Below are 16,448 nucleotides of genomic sequence, written 5' to 3' on the forward strand. Positions count from 1 at the left end.
GAATATAGACCACAATGCATTGCTGTCGGACAATTTCGAACAATTTCGAACAAAAAAACGTGTTTAAATGTAATTTTTGAATAAACCATCCACATTTTCACCATCAGAACACAGTGGGGTCATAAATAAATGTTGTGAAATGTTCGTATTGATTCGAAACTCTTCGGTATAAACCCAACTTCTGGTGTTTGAAAGTGGAAGAATGCTGAGTTACATCCCAAGAACCCCACAGCCACAGTGAAGCATGATGATGGAAACATCAAGCTTTAGGACTTAAAGAAAAGAGGAATGGGTCCATGTTTAATTAATCACCTTAATAATCTGGGTAGAATCTTCCTTCCCTCCATGAGAGCACTGATGAAATGTGGCTAGATTTTCCAGCATGACAATAGCTCCACACACCGAACAGAGAACAAGGGAGTGGAAAAAAATTCTCACAGTTCTGGAGTGACCTAGCCAGTTATAAGAATTCAATCGAATATAAAACCTGTGATGGAGTTGAAACTCTACATTATCCAGCAACAGCCCCAAAACATCACAGCTCTAGAGAAAATCTGCATGGAAGAATGAGCTGAAATAGCAGCTAGAGAGTGCAATTCTGCTGTGGATCCAACTGGAATGTTTAGTCTGTCATCCCAAACAGGGCTGCAGTATAAAGTAGTTAGGTAAATGTTTCTTATTGACTTACTTTCTGCAGCATTCTACAGATAAATTCTATTCAAAATCCTACAATGTGATTCCTACGATTTTTATTTTTTTTACGTTCTCTCACAGATGAAGTTCCCCAAAAGATCAAATTACCAACATTTCATATGTTTAAGTGGGACAACTTCCAGAATTGGTCAGAACCAAACACTTTTTGTTTTTCAAAAATTTGGAGAGTTAGTGTAAAGAATGATTGAAATGTGTGTTTCACAAAGGCATCACCTACTGATGCTTTTGTCAAAAAAGCTTTAAAATGAACTCCGCAAAACACATCAAACTGACCTGTCCTTCTCCAACACTTTCTGTGTCGATGATGGTGACCACACCAGGGCTGTGGGGGCTGCGCCGGCTTGAGCTGTGAGGGGCGCCATCCTCGTCGGGCGTGCCTGGTGGTATGGTGCCTGCCAGCTGTGTCACAACTTTACCTACCATTGTTAGGCCGGTTTTCAAAGTCTGAAAGGGAAAAGACAAATGATTAGACCTCTATAGCTAACACTTTAACAGATTAAATTCTGGATCTAGTTGATCTGCTCTAAATAAAACTCATAACAAATGTGTATTACTACATACTACTACAGGAAGCATGCATGCACTACTATCTCTTGTGATAGGTCTGGTTGATGCCCACAGATAACTCGTAGTGCTGATTGTTTGTAGAGCCACAAGAGACACCACAGAGTGTGTGTGTGAGTGTGTGCGCATGTAAGGCTCCTCTGTGTCAGCTTAAGGCCCAGCCAGGGTGTCTGGCTCAAACACACCTCTGTGGGCTCGATGGAGGGAAATGGATAATGCTGCTTAAGTGGAGTCTATCTCACCTACTACACTGTCTTAGTCTAATGGAGTCCTATGCGTGTGACTGAGTGTATCTGTGTGTGTAAGCGCCAAAGGGGCCCTGGAGAGCCTAATCAAGCATTCAGACTAGGCGGCCCTGTCAATATAGCATGGCGCCTCCTGCTTGTTGGGTCTGAGGATCACCTACTGTCTCTCTTTCTCCACCAGGCTCACTAACAGAGTTGGCTGCCTGTGTGCTTTAGTGTGTGTAAAATGCAAGAAAACCCATCAATTATTAAGCAAGACGTTTGGCCCCTAATTGATCAACACTAATGTGTTTTCTAATCACTGTAGTTGTGGAGTTCTTCATGCGAGTCCAAACAGGGGTTATTGATTCACTGGAAAGGTGGTGGGGGTGGTCTCTTAGGCAAAATATTGCTGACAAAATTTTATATTCTCAGTCTGATGTCACTTTCTAACATAATTTAAATCTAATTTCTTTGAAAGGTCTTTCTTAACCATGCATTCAGAACTCTTTGAGTTTGTCTGATAAAAAAAATTCCTGTAATAGAAGAGAAATTGAAGGGTTCTTGGACTCTGTCGAATTTGATGTAGAAACAAAAGCGATTACACTTTAATGCTAACCCCTGCCCCCACACACTCCCCCTTTATGTCTCAGCACTAAGAGCCAGCGTGTCGCGCCACAAGCCATAAGGAGATACCTTGTCATCCATATTGAGATATATGGTCCTAAATGAGTAAAGGGTGCGCTAGCAGACTGCTTGTCTTCATATCAATCCCCTGTGCCACTTTCCACTCTGCACTACACTGCAAACCTGATAGTGGCACAGCTCTTTTTCTGATGTACACTATCATTAGTCTGCTAATGACACATCTTACACTGTAGCTGCTAGAATTAATGAATATTTGTAAATCAGTTAATGTTTCCTGTAGAACAAAGTGGATAAAAAATGAAACCACAGGACTAAAAGCAAGTTAGCATGTGTTGAAAAGCAATTAAATCAGGCTAGACAGGAATTTAGCATGGTGTCAAAGGGAGTTTTTGGCCTTTAGTGAGCGAGCTTACAGCCATTCCCCTGTGGAGACGAGTGAAACACGACCAATGACGAGAAATAGATTACATTTGGAACAAAGAGATGGGCAGGTTGATGAAGTGTCTCATAAGCTCAGCTCAAGTCAGCCAAGCAGGTCAGGTAGATCCAATGTCAATAGATTTACAGATGGTGCAGGCATAAATGGAAAGACTGCCCTATGGACTTCATGTCTCTGTAGCATTAAACCTTTTATCATAGACCATGGCAGATTTGTTTATAAAAATCTTCTGTTCAGATTCATGAACAATTCTTTTTAACTCTACATTTTTTGTCAGCTGGCAACAGACTCTTTGCTCTCAACTCTTAACTGTGCAAACTTACAAGGTTGGCTTTTCTGACTGTGAACAATTATGTTAGGAGCCTCAAAAATCATCATTAATACAATTGTTGCCCCTTTTCTTGACAAGAGGTTATAATAAACAATTTCAGAAGTTCCAAAAAGTATTTAGGTTAATTATGACAAGCCCAGACATTTTGAAAATTCTGTATCTGGTTTATGACCTAGAATTTATGGGAAGGGGCTACATGAATGTACACCCCAGGCCTTCAAGCTTCCTTCCACTGTCAAAACCATCCTTCATAAGATGGTGACTCCAAAAAGTCCCTTAGCTAGGAGTTGTCTGGACTGTTATGGACACTAGCTTTACTAGCAGAGATACTCTCCCAACAGGACAAGGTGGAAATGGTAGATGAATGAAGGCAGTTTTATATTTGGTATGCCCTGGCCACATACTTGGACTACAACCAGTCTTTTCACTATGATTCTAAGTTACAGCTGCATTTAGCAGTAGCAGTATCTTAGCAGTAGCAAAGGCAGAGCAGACTGTAGCAGAAAAGGTGAGGATGAGGAAACATATTGTTTATGGCAGATCTTTACTGATCTCAGGAAGTGTAGTCTGATGAAATTACCCTCACTGCTGTCTTTTGTGGAGGTAATTATGAAAATATCAACTGTTAGTAAAAGTATTGTCTATGCCAAATGAAGAATTAAAAATCTAGCTTTAAAAACCTCCAGCCCCTTGCCAATGTGACCAGGATCTTATGATACAAGTGTGTTTCTGATCCTAATTCAACAGTCTAATAACAATCCTCAAAGGTCAGTGTCCTGCTTTTTTCCATTGACCTTTCCTCCCGTTCCCCTGAAAAGATGCTGAAATGATACTTCCCACAATAAATTTGTGATATTGTGAAAAACTCAATGGATGTTGTTAACAGTGTTTGTTTTACTTTACAGATTTATGGTATAGGGAGGTATTTGTATTGTGGTGACAGACACACCTCATTTAGTCTTTTCCACATAACAGCTTCACTGTCTACAGTCTGTCTTAGTTATTGGAGCCAAAAAACATTTTCAAAGTAGCATCAATGTCAACTTTCAGTGGGTCTAAAAAGCTGATTTTACCAGTAAGTCATTCAGAGTTCCTCGTTCAAACAGACGAGCAGCTCCACCTGGCTATAGTGCGTCTTTGTGTTGGTAGTAGACAGTCAGATGTTGCAGCTGAACTTGGTGAGTCTCAAAGTGTCATCAGCAGACTCACATCCAGACTCAGGACTACTGTCAGAGTTTGTGACAGACCAGAACCATGACCAGAACCTAAAGACCTGGTTATCAAATACCACACAGCTGCAGGCCGTTTACCAGATGTGAGGGGACTAGGGTTTACAGATGAACCTTTCACAACCGACTCCACCACTTTGACTGAGTGACAGACGACTGCTGCAGGTGACTCCACCAATACCGTGATACTGGCGTAAACGTTTGCAGTAGACACAAGCCCAGACATTGCCGGACATTGTTCCCTGATGAGTGTCTGATCACAGTAATGTCCCTGACCTGAACCCCATCGAGCACGCCTGGGACCAGCTGAAGTAGAGACTGGACCCAAGTGATCTGGTAGAACTGTATGTAGCAGTCGTTAGTAGATGTCTTTCTACTCTCAGGGAAGAGCAGAGCACATTGCCTCAGAACAACATCATGAGTTTAGTGAGGAACATGAGACGTCACTGTACACAACTAACATGGTCAATGTTTGTTGTTCAGAGGTATCTTAATTATTATCTTCATTTAGGAGTAATCAATATCAAACTGAATGAAAAGGATAGTTCTTCTCGTTAAATTGTTTTTAATATGAAAGAAACATTTATGTATTTCATTAAAATTCTAGACAAATAAAAATAGTAATCATGTAAACCACAATATCTCTAACGTATTGTTTGTAGTGTCTTTTGTAAAACATATTTTCAACAAAAGTAAATGTGATTCTAATTTTGTTTTCACAAAGCCTGATAAAATGTGAAGTAAGCAAATATAAGATCAAATTTTACCACTGCTGACAAAAACTGGATCTGTTGTCAACATACTTGTCATTAGAGATGTGGTACCGAAACCGGGAGTTTTTATGGAGAACCAGAAGAGTCACGTGCCCCGAAAAAAAACGTGAAACCACGAATAAAAATACGCAAGTACGTGAGAGAACAGTGTATTACAAAGAAGCATTAGTATTTATTGATCATTTTATTCTAGTGCTGCAAATGATGCTAACATACTGTGTTTTTGTTTGTTTCTTAAATTTAAGGTTGTCATGTGCATAGTTTGTTATTTGTCTTCTCCCTCCTTGTTTGCACACAGAAAAGTATTGATAGTATCAATAAGAGGAGTAGTATTGATAAAATCTTAACAATACCCATCTGTAATCGACATCCTGCTGTGCTACAAGCAACAAATCAAAGGATAAATGATGCACGACAGGGTCAGAAAATCAAAGCTTATGTATAAAATGTAAAGCTAAGAATAGCAATGGATTACCACTTACTTTGGCGGCATTGATCACTGTAGCTGTATATGATTGTGCATTGTCACCACAAGCTCCTCCACGAGACTGGTGACATCTTATCAACTGCAAAGAGAATAAAAGACAAAAGTATTAGCATGCCAAACAAGCAAAATAAATAAAAAATGACTCTGTGCAATTATGTGTTGGGGGACATAATTCAACTATCTGAGCATAAAGAATGTTTAAAAAGGATTTGTATATCAGTCTCAGCCCATGGGGTTTGGAAAAGCATTTCAGGTAACTGGAAAACTTTCAGTGTTCCTATGGCAGCCATTCTGTATGCTTTTGCTGGTCTTTAGAGCACTGGGTTGTTGTTACACAAGCAAGTTCAGCAAATCTTAAGTTGTTTGACTCATACACTGGTATTTATAGGAGTTATTGTTGAATCCATAACTGCAAGTTCCCCAGTTTTTGTGGTAGCAGGTCAAGCCTAGTTTCAGTCTTGATTCAGGAATGTTAGCAAATTGCAGACATTTTCCATTGAAATACATTTATCTCAACAAAAACAAAGAGGACCAGAATCACTAAAATGCTGCCAAAAAGATAAAAAAGTAAAAACACATACAAGAGGGTTTTAATTGTTTTTATACCATTGCTTCAAAAAGGTTTAACAACACACAAATAGAAATTACATTTTTTTACTTTTTTGCAAAAACAATATGATCCTTGCAGTCAGTAGACTTCTGCTGCGGGCCATAATAATGATTTAGACTGAGGAAGGTGTTCTATACCCTAATATTTAGAAAACATAAATTTGCCTCAGTAAAGATGCTGCAGTATTAAATGCAATATAGAGTACCTCTATCCCAGCAGTGCAATTGTTGTTCAAAAAGCAAGTCATTTCTGGAAATCCTGAGGCAATCGTACATGAATAGCAGTCCCATCTGTCAATTACTTGAGTGGAGCAGCACCAAAACACAGTAATGCATTAAACGTATTGAAGAGAGCACAACAAAACATTCTGGTTTTTGCAAATACTTAACAATTCCATTAAATACAAAATGCCTGTGCATCTGGTGAATTTCAGCATTTTATCATCTTTAGTGGACTCTTCTTGGAATGACTTGTTTATCCAGTCAGATTAAAGAAGCAGAAAATGGATATATGCATGTTTTTTGCAGAGTGGTGTGTGTGTGAGGGAGGATAGTAGATAAGGCACTTTTGCACTAAATGAATGAGTGTGTATTTGTAGACCACCTTGTTTTCAGCATAGGCGAGCCAACGGCTTCCCAGAGCGACTGGATTGAGACAAGGTCCAGGACAAGGGTAGCAGCCTGAGATGACAAAACATTTTCAGAATCAGAATCAGAATCAGAATGATCTTTAATGTCATTGTTGCACAAGGACATTAAACTTGCAAACTTGTGATACAACGAAAAAACGGTGGCTCTCCAGACAATAGAATAAAAGATAAGATAATATGTAAAAAGTCTAAAAACTCTGTAGAATAAAAAATAAAAAATAAGAATAAAAATATTATTTACATATATTGTACGTGGAAGATAAATTAAAGACAGTACCAATTTTCAAATATTTTAGTAAATGATTTCAACACCAAAAGGAGGAACACATCGCTTCACGTGTGCAGGATGTCTGACCATGTTTTATGTTTAAGAATTACAAGAATATGCAGATTCTAGCTCTACAAGCTCTATGGATTGTCACCATGTGAAAATTGTGAAGACTGTGGTACTGAATAATACCTTAGACCTACAAAGTCATTCTTGTAGGATCACAAAAAAATAAATCAATCTGGACATGCACATGATGCTTTACGCAAAAATTACTACGACCATCAAATCAAATCAAATCGACCATCAATCAAAACAGTTTAACCCTTTAACACCTGAGGCGTAACTGGTGACGCTTAAAGAAACAAAATCTTTAACATGAGCGTTTTTTTCCCTTCAGAATCTGCTGGAATGATCAGGTTCATGGTTGAAAAGTTACAGTAAATCAAAGAACATCAACACTGGAGCTTTGGTGTTAAAGGGTTAAAAGTGATGACCGAAACTAAAATGGATGCATATCACTTGGGTTATAAGACGATACAGTGTGTTCCGAAGTATTATGCAAATTATATTGTTCTTTCATTTTTCTAGATACACATAGCCCGCCCCCCTTTCGTCATATGGTTAACTCGCTGCTCGCCACCTGCCTGGGCTTGGCGTTGTGGCCGCGTGTAGAAGGAGAAACCGGTTAATGTTTTTAGCATGATGGAGCGGTGTCTGAGGATATCCTAATTAGAATATATGGAAGACATGGATGATGATGAGAGATCAGATTTATTTATTGTGAAGAGTTCTACAAAATCTTCGGCTACACGTCTACATGTCTGGGTTCATGAGATCACTCAGGGATTCTGGGAGCTAGTTCACGAGGCCTCTGTTTTGTCTGATAGCTACTTCCACAATGTTCCTGTGTCTCTGTGACTGAGTTTGAAGGCTCACCGTCTCGCATTAATCAGAGAGGGGAAAAACAAAAAAACAAGGGGACTTTTTTTATTATTATTGTCTTGATGAAAGTAGGAAAAATGGGGAGTTCAGGAGGCCCGAGCTGGCAGCCTCCGCACCCTGCAGTGGCTGTCTGTCTGCCAGCTTATCAGCCAGGGAGCCACCGCAGAGACGAAAGCCGGTGATCTATCCAGAGTGCATCCCGCCTTTGCCCAGCAGTAACCGTGATGAGCTCTGGCAACTCTGTGGCTCCAGGAGATGAAGAAATTAGATGGAAGTTCAGGACAAAAATGCTTGCATTAGATTAGTATTCTATCTGATGTTTGAGTCACTGAAAACATCACATGCCTAAAGCTGAGTCCTTGATTGGCCAATGCAATGTTGCAACCTGCCAAAATTTAAATATGTGAACTCTGGCTAGCTGCTCAAGTCGCACTGCTGCTAGACCACTACACAACCCCCGTTGCTCAAATCGCCCCCCAGGTCTCCAGATCGCCTCAATTTGCTTCTGTTCCATTGACTGAACATTAAAACTGTCCGTCTCTGCCGCGTGAACTGCATTCGGTGTGAACCGAGCAGAAGGGCAAAAGCAAGTTCAGAAAATGGATGGATGGATCACCACAGCCAATCAGTTTCCTCCATCTAAGCCTGTCTTCAGCATCCTCCACTCTAACACCAGCCACCTTCATGTCTTCATTCACTGCATCCATAAACCTCCTCTTTGGTCTTCCTCTAGACCTCTTTCCTGCAGCTCTAGACTCTGCATCCTTCTACCAACATATTCAGTTTCTCTTCTGGGCATGTCTGAATCTTCTCAATCTGGCCTCTCTGGCTTTCTAACCTTCTTCGTCTCTTCTCCCTGTAACCTCACTCTTCCACTTGGGTCTTTCTCATTCACAGACATGCATGTGTGTGAATGTACTCTGTCTTACTACGGCTAACCTTCATTTCAGGTTTTTCAGCAGCAGAGATCATTTTTATTCTGAATATTGAGTGAAAATATTGATCTGTTTAATAATGTGGAGCGTTCGTCTTTAGTAGTTTTTCCTTTAACTGAACTCACCTGGTAAACTAATGATCACAAGTGTCAGATTAGTTTCAGTGACCAAAAAGCCCCAACACACATTATCATCCATGAGTTTAATTGAAAATAAAGAATATTATCTTTTTGACACTTGCATACAATGTGCATAACACTTTGGATTGCACTGTCTGTTGAATTATGAAGTAATCTACATAAAATTAACATAAAACCAGATACATACAGCTATGTGTTGATAGTGACAATAAAAAGGCAGAACATTGTAGGTTTAACTCTAATTCAAATGTGGTCTTTTTCCTAAACCTACACAACTGTACACACATGCATGCACACTAACTATAGCTAATGTAAGTGTAAAGAAGTGTGGGGGAAGTGACTCATTTAAGATAATTTAGTGCTCAGGGAGCAGATGAGGTGGAAGCAGACACTAATCTAGTGTGCTGTACTGGGGGGGGGGTTGCTGTGGTAAGCCACAAGGGCTGCTGGTAACAGGGACGAAGCCTTTTGAGTCTGTCCAAGGCCGAGGGGAGCCCAGGCAGTGAGATAATATGTGTACAACATCCTGAGTGGATATCAGAGGGGGAGTAGAAAGAGAAGATCCACGACCAAATTAAGAGATTATGACCTTTGAGGCCAACATCTGAGAAAATTATGCAACTTTGTCAGAGATAGTTCTTTATGAAAACAATTACTTTTACTACTTTGATTGATAAACAAATTTAAAGAAGGTTGAAGAATTGTTTTTCCTTATGGTGTTTTCCTCTCGAGTAATTATTTTTGCTAGATTATCGCTTTCGTAAAGCATTAAAGAGGCTTAAAAGATGTCATAAAACATGTCTCTTCTAAACTGTGATTCGTTAATGCCCTTATTGATACAACAGTGCTATGCTTAATCTGTAACGTTTGCTTTGTAGTTTCCAAAAACTACATGTAAACAGAAGCTAACCTGAAAATAAAACAAGGTCACAGTATGAACCACTCAGACAAACACCATCGCACGTCCTTAAAAAAATATATATATTTATATATACGGAGCACATAAATGCAGTTAATTTTGTCTATCCAGTAAATCTCAGTTAGTAATGTCTTTTACAAAATGCCAGGCTTTGAATGAGCCATTCCTCACGTGTATTTGTTTACATGTTTAAGCACGGGTTCTCTGACAGTCAAATAAAGTGTGAGACAGTTTCAGACCGCTAAACAAAAGGATATAAGGCTGAAATGTCATGAAATACATTAAAAAATAGGTTCAGAAGCAGAAAAAGCAGAATCTACATTTTAAAAGTTGGGTCATAAACAGAACTGAAAGAACTCAGGGTTCAGAAAATGATTATTTTTATTATTATTTATTAATTTAATATGAAACATTTCTCTTGTGACAGAGTCCATTTGCACTGAATGTAATTGACAGATGATGATATAACTCACCTTGGTGTTTTACTTTAACACACAAAAAGCACCTTTCATTTTCTGTTTTATTTCTCAATTCAGCCATAACAGGTTTGCCTTAATCTGAAAGCCGGCTAAATTGGTCTGAAACGTGTCACAAAAATGGTCTTTCACTAATTGCTGAGTAGAAGACTCGTAGGTCTGATTAAAATCCATCATGAGCAAATGATGGTTAGACAAACAAAAACCTTAAAACGTTGTCACACAACAACTCAGAAGGATTATTTTGATTTTCCATTTCCTACCCAGAGATCTCAGAGGCAGCACCTTTCCCTCTCTGAGGGTGCTGCCCATTTCCTGACATCATCCTAGAGCTGGCCTCGGCTGCGTGTCTGTGTTTAACCCACGGAAAAAATTTAAAAATGAAACTAAAATAAAAACTAAGAAGACAGACTTTAGCCGATCACCGTCAGCTCCATAGAAAAAGTGTATGTATGTGTTAGTCTGGGGGCAGGGCTGCCAGCCCAGACTCTTCCTCGAAGGGGGTGGTCCCAACTTTGTGACGTCACAATGTGAGGACACACTTGTTTTTGTGGGTTGAGAGGAGCTGGTGCTCATAGCACAGGTTTTTAGAGGATTACTCAGAAATGTGGGAATAGATTAAAACACCTCTTTGGGGTTGATTTTCATGACATATTGTCTGGGCCCTTTAATAATGTTTTTTTTTTTTTGTCTTTTTTTTATCAGCTGATCCAAAATACTTACCAAGGAATATTAAGAATGGGATTATTTTTACAATAACAAAAACATAAAAAATAAAGATAATTGTATATAAAACTTCAACAATTAACTTATGTAAATGATATTCAAACCAACTGAAAACCTTGAAAGTCAGTTTAAATCATGTTTACATAAACTAATGTTCAGAAAATTCTTAACTGTTAATTTAAACCTGGAGGAGTCCGAGGACCAAAGAAGTAGGACATGTTGTTGGTGACTCAGTCCCAGCTCTCACCACACACCACTTGATTACAAGACATGAACATAAACATGAGAAGAACACTAAGTACCTCCAAAACCAAGACAGATGCATCATATCTGCAGGAAAAGCCTCCATGCAGTGGCAGACCGGCTCATCCAGAGCAGAGCCCCAACATCACAAGGGCCTCTGTTTACCGCCTTTACAGGCCAAACAACATCATGAAAAGGAGGCCAGTTCATTCAGAAACGATTATTAACTATTGAACATGTTTAGCTTCCTGTTGCTCAGACGCTGATAAGGAAGACAGGCAGACACGGAGGAGACGCATTAAAGTGAGGCTGTGAGGTCAGTTTACTTCTGTCAGGGACTTAAGTAGACAGCAGAGGTCTTGTAATAGACTGCGGTCTTTCTTTCGCAACCTCAAGTACACACTAAAGGTATAGCAGGAAGAATGCACATGCTGTACTATAAACAGTTTTACTCTGAAGTCTCCATCTTGCCTTGATAAAAGAAAAAAATGTTTACTCAGATCCTCAGCAAGGCTCTGTGCTTGCTGTAGTTCAGTGGCATGCCACACAACAAACCAGGGCAGAACATTTGGCACACAGATTTTTAAGTTCAGTTGAAATGTTTTTCCCAAAACAAAAAGCCTGAAGACATTTTTGAAAGACTGACATAAAACAAAGAACATACAACATGCTTACATTTCATAGGTATTCCTTCAGTTAATATTTTTGTAGTTTACAACTTGCAAACAGCTGCTCTTTGGCCACAAAAGATTTCTCTTGTCCTTTTTTTACTGGGACGTTTTCTCTTTTTACAGGATCCCATTACCCCTGTGGAAAACCATATGAGTTTTAAAACTTAATTTTAGGGACTGCCAATGATAATTAGCATCCATGGTTCATTATTGAATTTATATGAATTAGGACTTCACCAATAATAATTTTAACACACTGTTTCTAATGATCATGATCAATAAATCTACAGTATCTTTCTAAATATGAGTCTCAGTGATTTTTCCCTCGACTCATTTTCTGTAGCAAAATAACATGCAATCAACAAACAGCATGAACATGCATTCTGAAATTTCTGAGGCTGACGTTAATCAAGAAAAAAAGTGTATTTTTTGTCTTGATGATGTTTGTCTTAATGAATGTCAAGTTTGTTTACCTGTTGATGGTCTACCACCTAAAACTATGCAAACTTAATGCCTCAACCAATGCTAGGAAGCATTAAATGTAAGATCATGGAGTGACTTAAAAAACAAGGCAGCCTATTTTAGTCCTTTTGGGTTTTTGATATTTGACACAATTTATTAAACAGACAAGATCCTTTATGCAGGAGGTCCATAGGCAAAGAAACTTCAAGCTGGTGTTCCTCAAAACCAAGATGTGGCATTGGCTGGACTAAGTCCTGGATCCAATTCAAAAATGAAAACCAGTTCAGAATAGACAGCACATGAACAATCTCTGGTTTTCATTTAACTTCCACAAGGCTTTCTTTGACAACACCTCACTATGTTTGTGTTATATGCCAGAGTGTAGAGTTCTGTAGACTAACAACAAATGCTGGTTAAAGACTGGGATGTGTGCAAGCAGGCGAGCGATGAATAAGCAGAAAAATAAACAGCCTGGCATTACCAGAGAAGGTTTGGAAAATGTCTATTGGGCTTAACTCCAACATTCAGCTGTGCTGCTCATCACACACAAGTATGTTCCTTACAAATGGGGGGAGCTTTAAAATGGAAATCAATGGGTTTCCCAACAATATGGCATTTACTTCCAAGAAAACATTTGAACAACATTTACATGACCTGTTAACAGAAATTAATTTGTTTTCTGTCCTTTATCTGTTTAAAATAAAAAAAAATAAAAAAGGATTTAATTTTTCCTTATGCTTTTTCTTTCTTAAAAAATAAGAAAATCCTTACTTGTAACAAAGAACTTCTTGGTGAAGGTGCAACTGTCAAATGCAGCAATTTTTTCTTGCAGGCTCACCACAAGAATACTGTGGAAAGAAGAGAAGATAATCCAGTGAGAACAAAAGTATTTTCTGCATTTGATTTTTGGAGAAATTCCACCTACTGTTTATTGCAGTGGAGATCATATATTGGTGTCTTGAACTGGATGGACTTAACCATTTCTCCTGTCCGTAAAGAATACAGGTCAGCGCAGCAGTAGGGAGGACTTGTCCTGGAAGCAAAAACACAAAGTCAGACAGTTTAATGACACACTCAGGTACACAGTAACAAAATGCCACAACGTAGACGGAAACAGTAACAGAGATCTTGTGCTAAAGTAGCTTAAAGTAGTGTAGAATAGGGTAGAATAGATTAAGTAGAGTAGAGTAGCGTAGCGTAGAGTTAAGGAGCGTAGAATAGAGTAGCTTAGAGTAGCGTACAGTAGATTAGAGTAGAGTAGTGTAGTGTAGCATAGCGTAGAGTAGTGTAAAGTAAACTAGAGTACAGTAGCTAAGAGTAGTGTAGAATAGCTTAGATTAGTGTAGAGTATAGTAGACTAGAGTAGAGTAGCGTAGAGTGGCGTAATGTAGCGAAGAATAGAGTAAACTAGAGTAGAGTAGCACAGTTTAGCATAGCATAGAGTAGAGTAGCATCAAGTACAGTTAAGTAGCATAGAGTACAGTAGTGTAGAGTTAAGTAGCGTAGAGTACCTTAGAGTAGAGTAGCATAGCATAGAGTAGAGCAGCGTAGCATAGCGTAGAGTAGCGTAGCGTAGAGCTTAGAGTAGCGTAGAGTAGACTAGAGTAGAGAAGCATAGAGTAGCGTATTGTGGCATAGAGTAGAGTAGCATAAAGTAGAGTTAAGTAGCGTAAAGTAGAGTGGCGTAGAGTAGAGTAGTGTAGAGTAGCGTAAAGTAGCATAGAGTAGAATGGCGTAGAGTAAAGTAGTGTAGAGTAGCGTAAAGTAGCATAGAGTGGCGTAGAGTAGCATAGAATAGAATAGTGTAGCGTAGAACAGAATAGAATAGAATAGAATAAAGTAAAGTAAATGGCGTAAACTTCTATGGCATTTTTCTCCCTTCCCTGAGAGCCCTAAGTGCTTTACAGTCCCTTTCACACACTGATGGCGGCTCCGCTATCAAACGCTATCGTGCCAACCTTCCACCAGAGGCAATGTGTGTTTCAGTGTTTTGCCCAAAGACACTTTGACACACAGGCAGGCAAAGTGGGAATCGAACCGACAATCTTCCAATCAGAGGTTGACTGCCCTACCACTGCACCACGGACGCATGGAATGGAACAGAATAGACTAAATTGTAACTGTCAGAAGCAGTTACATTGATAAAATAGTGAAATCCGGCTACTAAATAAATCTAACTAAGTCAAAATTTGCCAAAGGTCTGATGTTGGTAATGCTAAACATCTAACATGATGGTTAATTCAGGACCTACAAATCCAGAATGGCTTTGCAGAAACAATACCATGTAAAAACTGCCCAAAAGCTGCATGTATTCGGTTTTCATTTCTTTGCTTGCTTATGGGAATGTTCAGAAGTGAGCTTCAAAAAGCTGCTCGCTCCAGCCACTGGGAATGTCTCTGAGAGAAGATGAAAGAAGTGTTTCTGAAAAAAGTTCAAGACGGTGGATTATTCGTTTTCTATTTTGATGGTTAATGTCTCCACCAGCGTTTTAAAAGTCCTCACTCACAGCTACAATTACCAATCAAGAGTACAAACATTAAGATTAATACAAAAATTTTACATGACAATAATTTACTTTTAGGCGGCTGCATCATTGATTTCAGTATTATCAGAGTCAGATCAATCCAATTCAGAGTTATATCCTGAAAAATGGGGCTCTTGGATTGATTCACAGAGACAATGATAACCTGCTGTTATAAAATCCAAATGGCACAGAGTTCAATTGTTTTGCTTTTGCAGTATTTTAACAAATGACCCAGTTCTAATGGAGGCAGTCCAGGGTCAGACGTAATATGATTTCCTGATGCTGGGGACGTTGGGGCATAGGTTGAAAGCAAGGCTAAATCATAATTATCATTATGGATCATGGCGGGATGTCAGTCCTTGCACATGTTAAGGTGACGCCAAGCACCATTGCCCAGCTCAGTAACAGGCCTATTATGATGGCCCTATTAGATCAATGTGTCAATTACTATTACTCAAACTGGCCCTTGGGTCTGAAAGGATACAAAATGGGGGGGTAGCGAAGAGGAGGGTTGGCTCATTTACTTCCTTTGATAGGAAGTGTAGCCACTCCAGGAATTAAAGAGAAAATAGAGTACCCTGTCAGATAAAGAATGTCTGAAATTCAGGGTGACATCAGAGAGCAAGGCAACAAAGAAAAAACTGCACCATCTCTAGTTTAGGACACAACCTGATTAAGACACAAGCCTGAATATCAGTTTAGTTTGTTTAAATGTCATAGCATTTACTGACAACCGGAGCAGACACTCAGGTTGTCCCTTTTCCCACTTACAACTCAAAAATCTGGAATTACCATGAACTTATATTATTTAGATTTATAAAGTGTTGAGAAAAATTAGTTGTGATGACATGGCCAAACCAATTCCATTCATTCATTTTAGTTCAGTTTTTTATGGGTTTTTTAGAGGCTTTCTGCAGTGCTACACAAAACTGGCAACTATTAACAGTTGCCATAACCCAATTCAGTGTAGCCCACTTCAATATAGACTGACTCAACTGTATTTTACTAATAGCTTGGTAACTAACAGATTACATTGAAGGGTCTTGGATCTAATCACCCTACTGAGCCAGCAACAGGTAACAGAGGACCAGACACTCTATTTAAGAGAAAGATGAGGGAAAACCTCTCCAGAAGCAGAACCAGGACCAGTGAGGGCAACTATCTGACATGAGTATTGGCCTTCCTGAGAGAAAAGCAAGGAGATAGAAGAACACTGGAGAATCAAACCATCTGCAGGTACCAATGTCTACAAACATCTAAATCACACTAAGCCCCACAGATTCACCCTCAAAGAAAAATATCTGACTATGAAAAATGCCCAACTTTAAGTTGTTGCTCTTTAATTTTTTATTAATCAATCTATTTATTCATTTTTTCATTCATGTCTTCTTCTTTTTTTAAGGATTTTCCCTTCAAGGTCCATTCAGTTTCCTCTATCTGTCCTCTACATCCTCTACTCTTTTTTTTTTTT

At 39.0% G+C, this 16,448-nt stretch overlaps 1 protein-coding gene across 1 annotated transcript in view; it reads right to left on the reverse strand.

Moving 5' to 3' along the window:
* Nucleotides 1–987: 987 nt before the first annotated feature.
* The window catches only part of LOC112139283 (breast carcinoma-amplified sequence 3), a gene marked incomplete at its 3' end in the record, with an annotated part of 46,955 nt that continues 31,494 nt past the window's right edge, over nucleotides 988–16,448 (reverse strand). Inside the window, 5 exon segments of the mRNA XM_024262029.2 lie at nucleotides 988–1,158; nucleotides 5,405–5,488; nucleotides 6,623–6,699; nucleotides 13,225–13,301; nucleotides 13,379–13,486. Coding sequence (XP_024117797.1) covers nucleotides 988–1,158; nucleotides 5,405–5,488; nucleotides 6,623–6,699; nucleotides 13,225–13,301; nucleotides 13,379–13,486 — 517 coding nt within the window.

This window comes from Oryzias melastigma, unplaced genomic scaffold (genome assembly GCF_002922805.2).
Source record: "Oryzias melastigma strain HK-1 unplaced genomic scaffold, ASM292280v2 sc00261, whole genome shotgun sequence".
In the NCBI taxonomy this organism is placed as follows: Eukaryota; Metazoa; Chordata; class Actinopteri; order Beloniformes; family Adrianichthyidae; genus Oryzias; species Oryzias melastigma.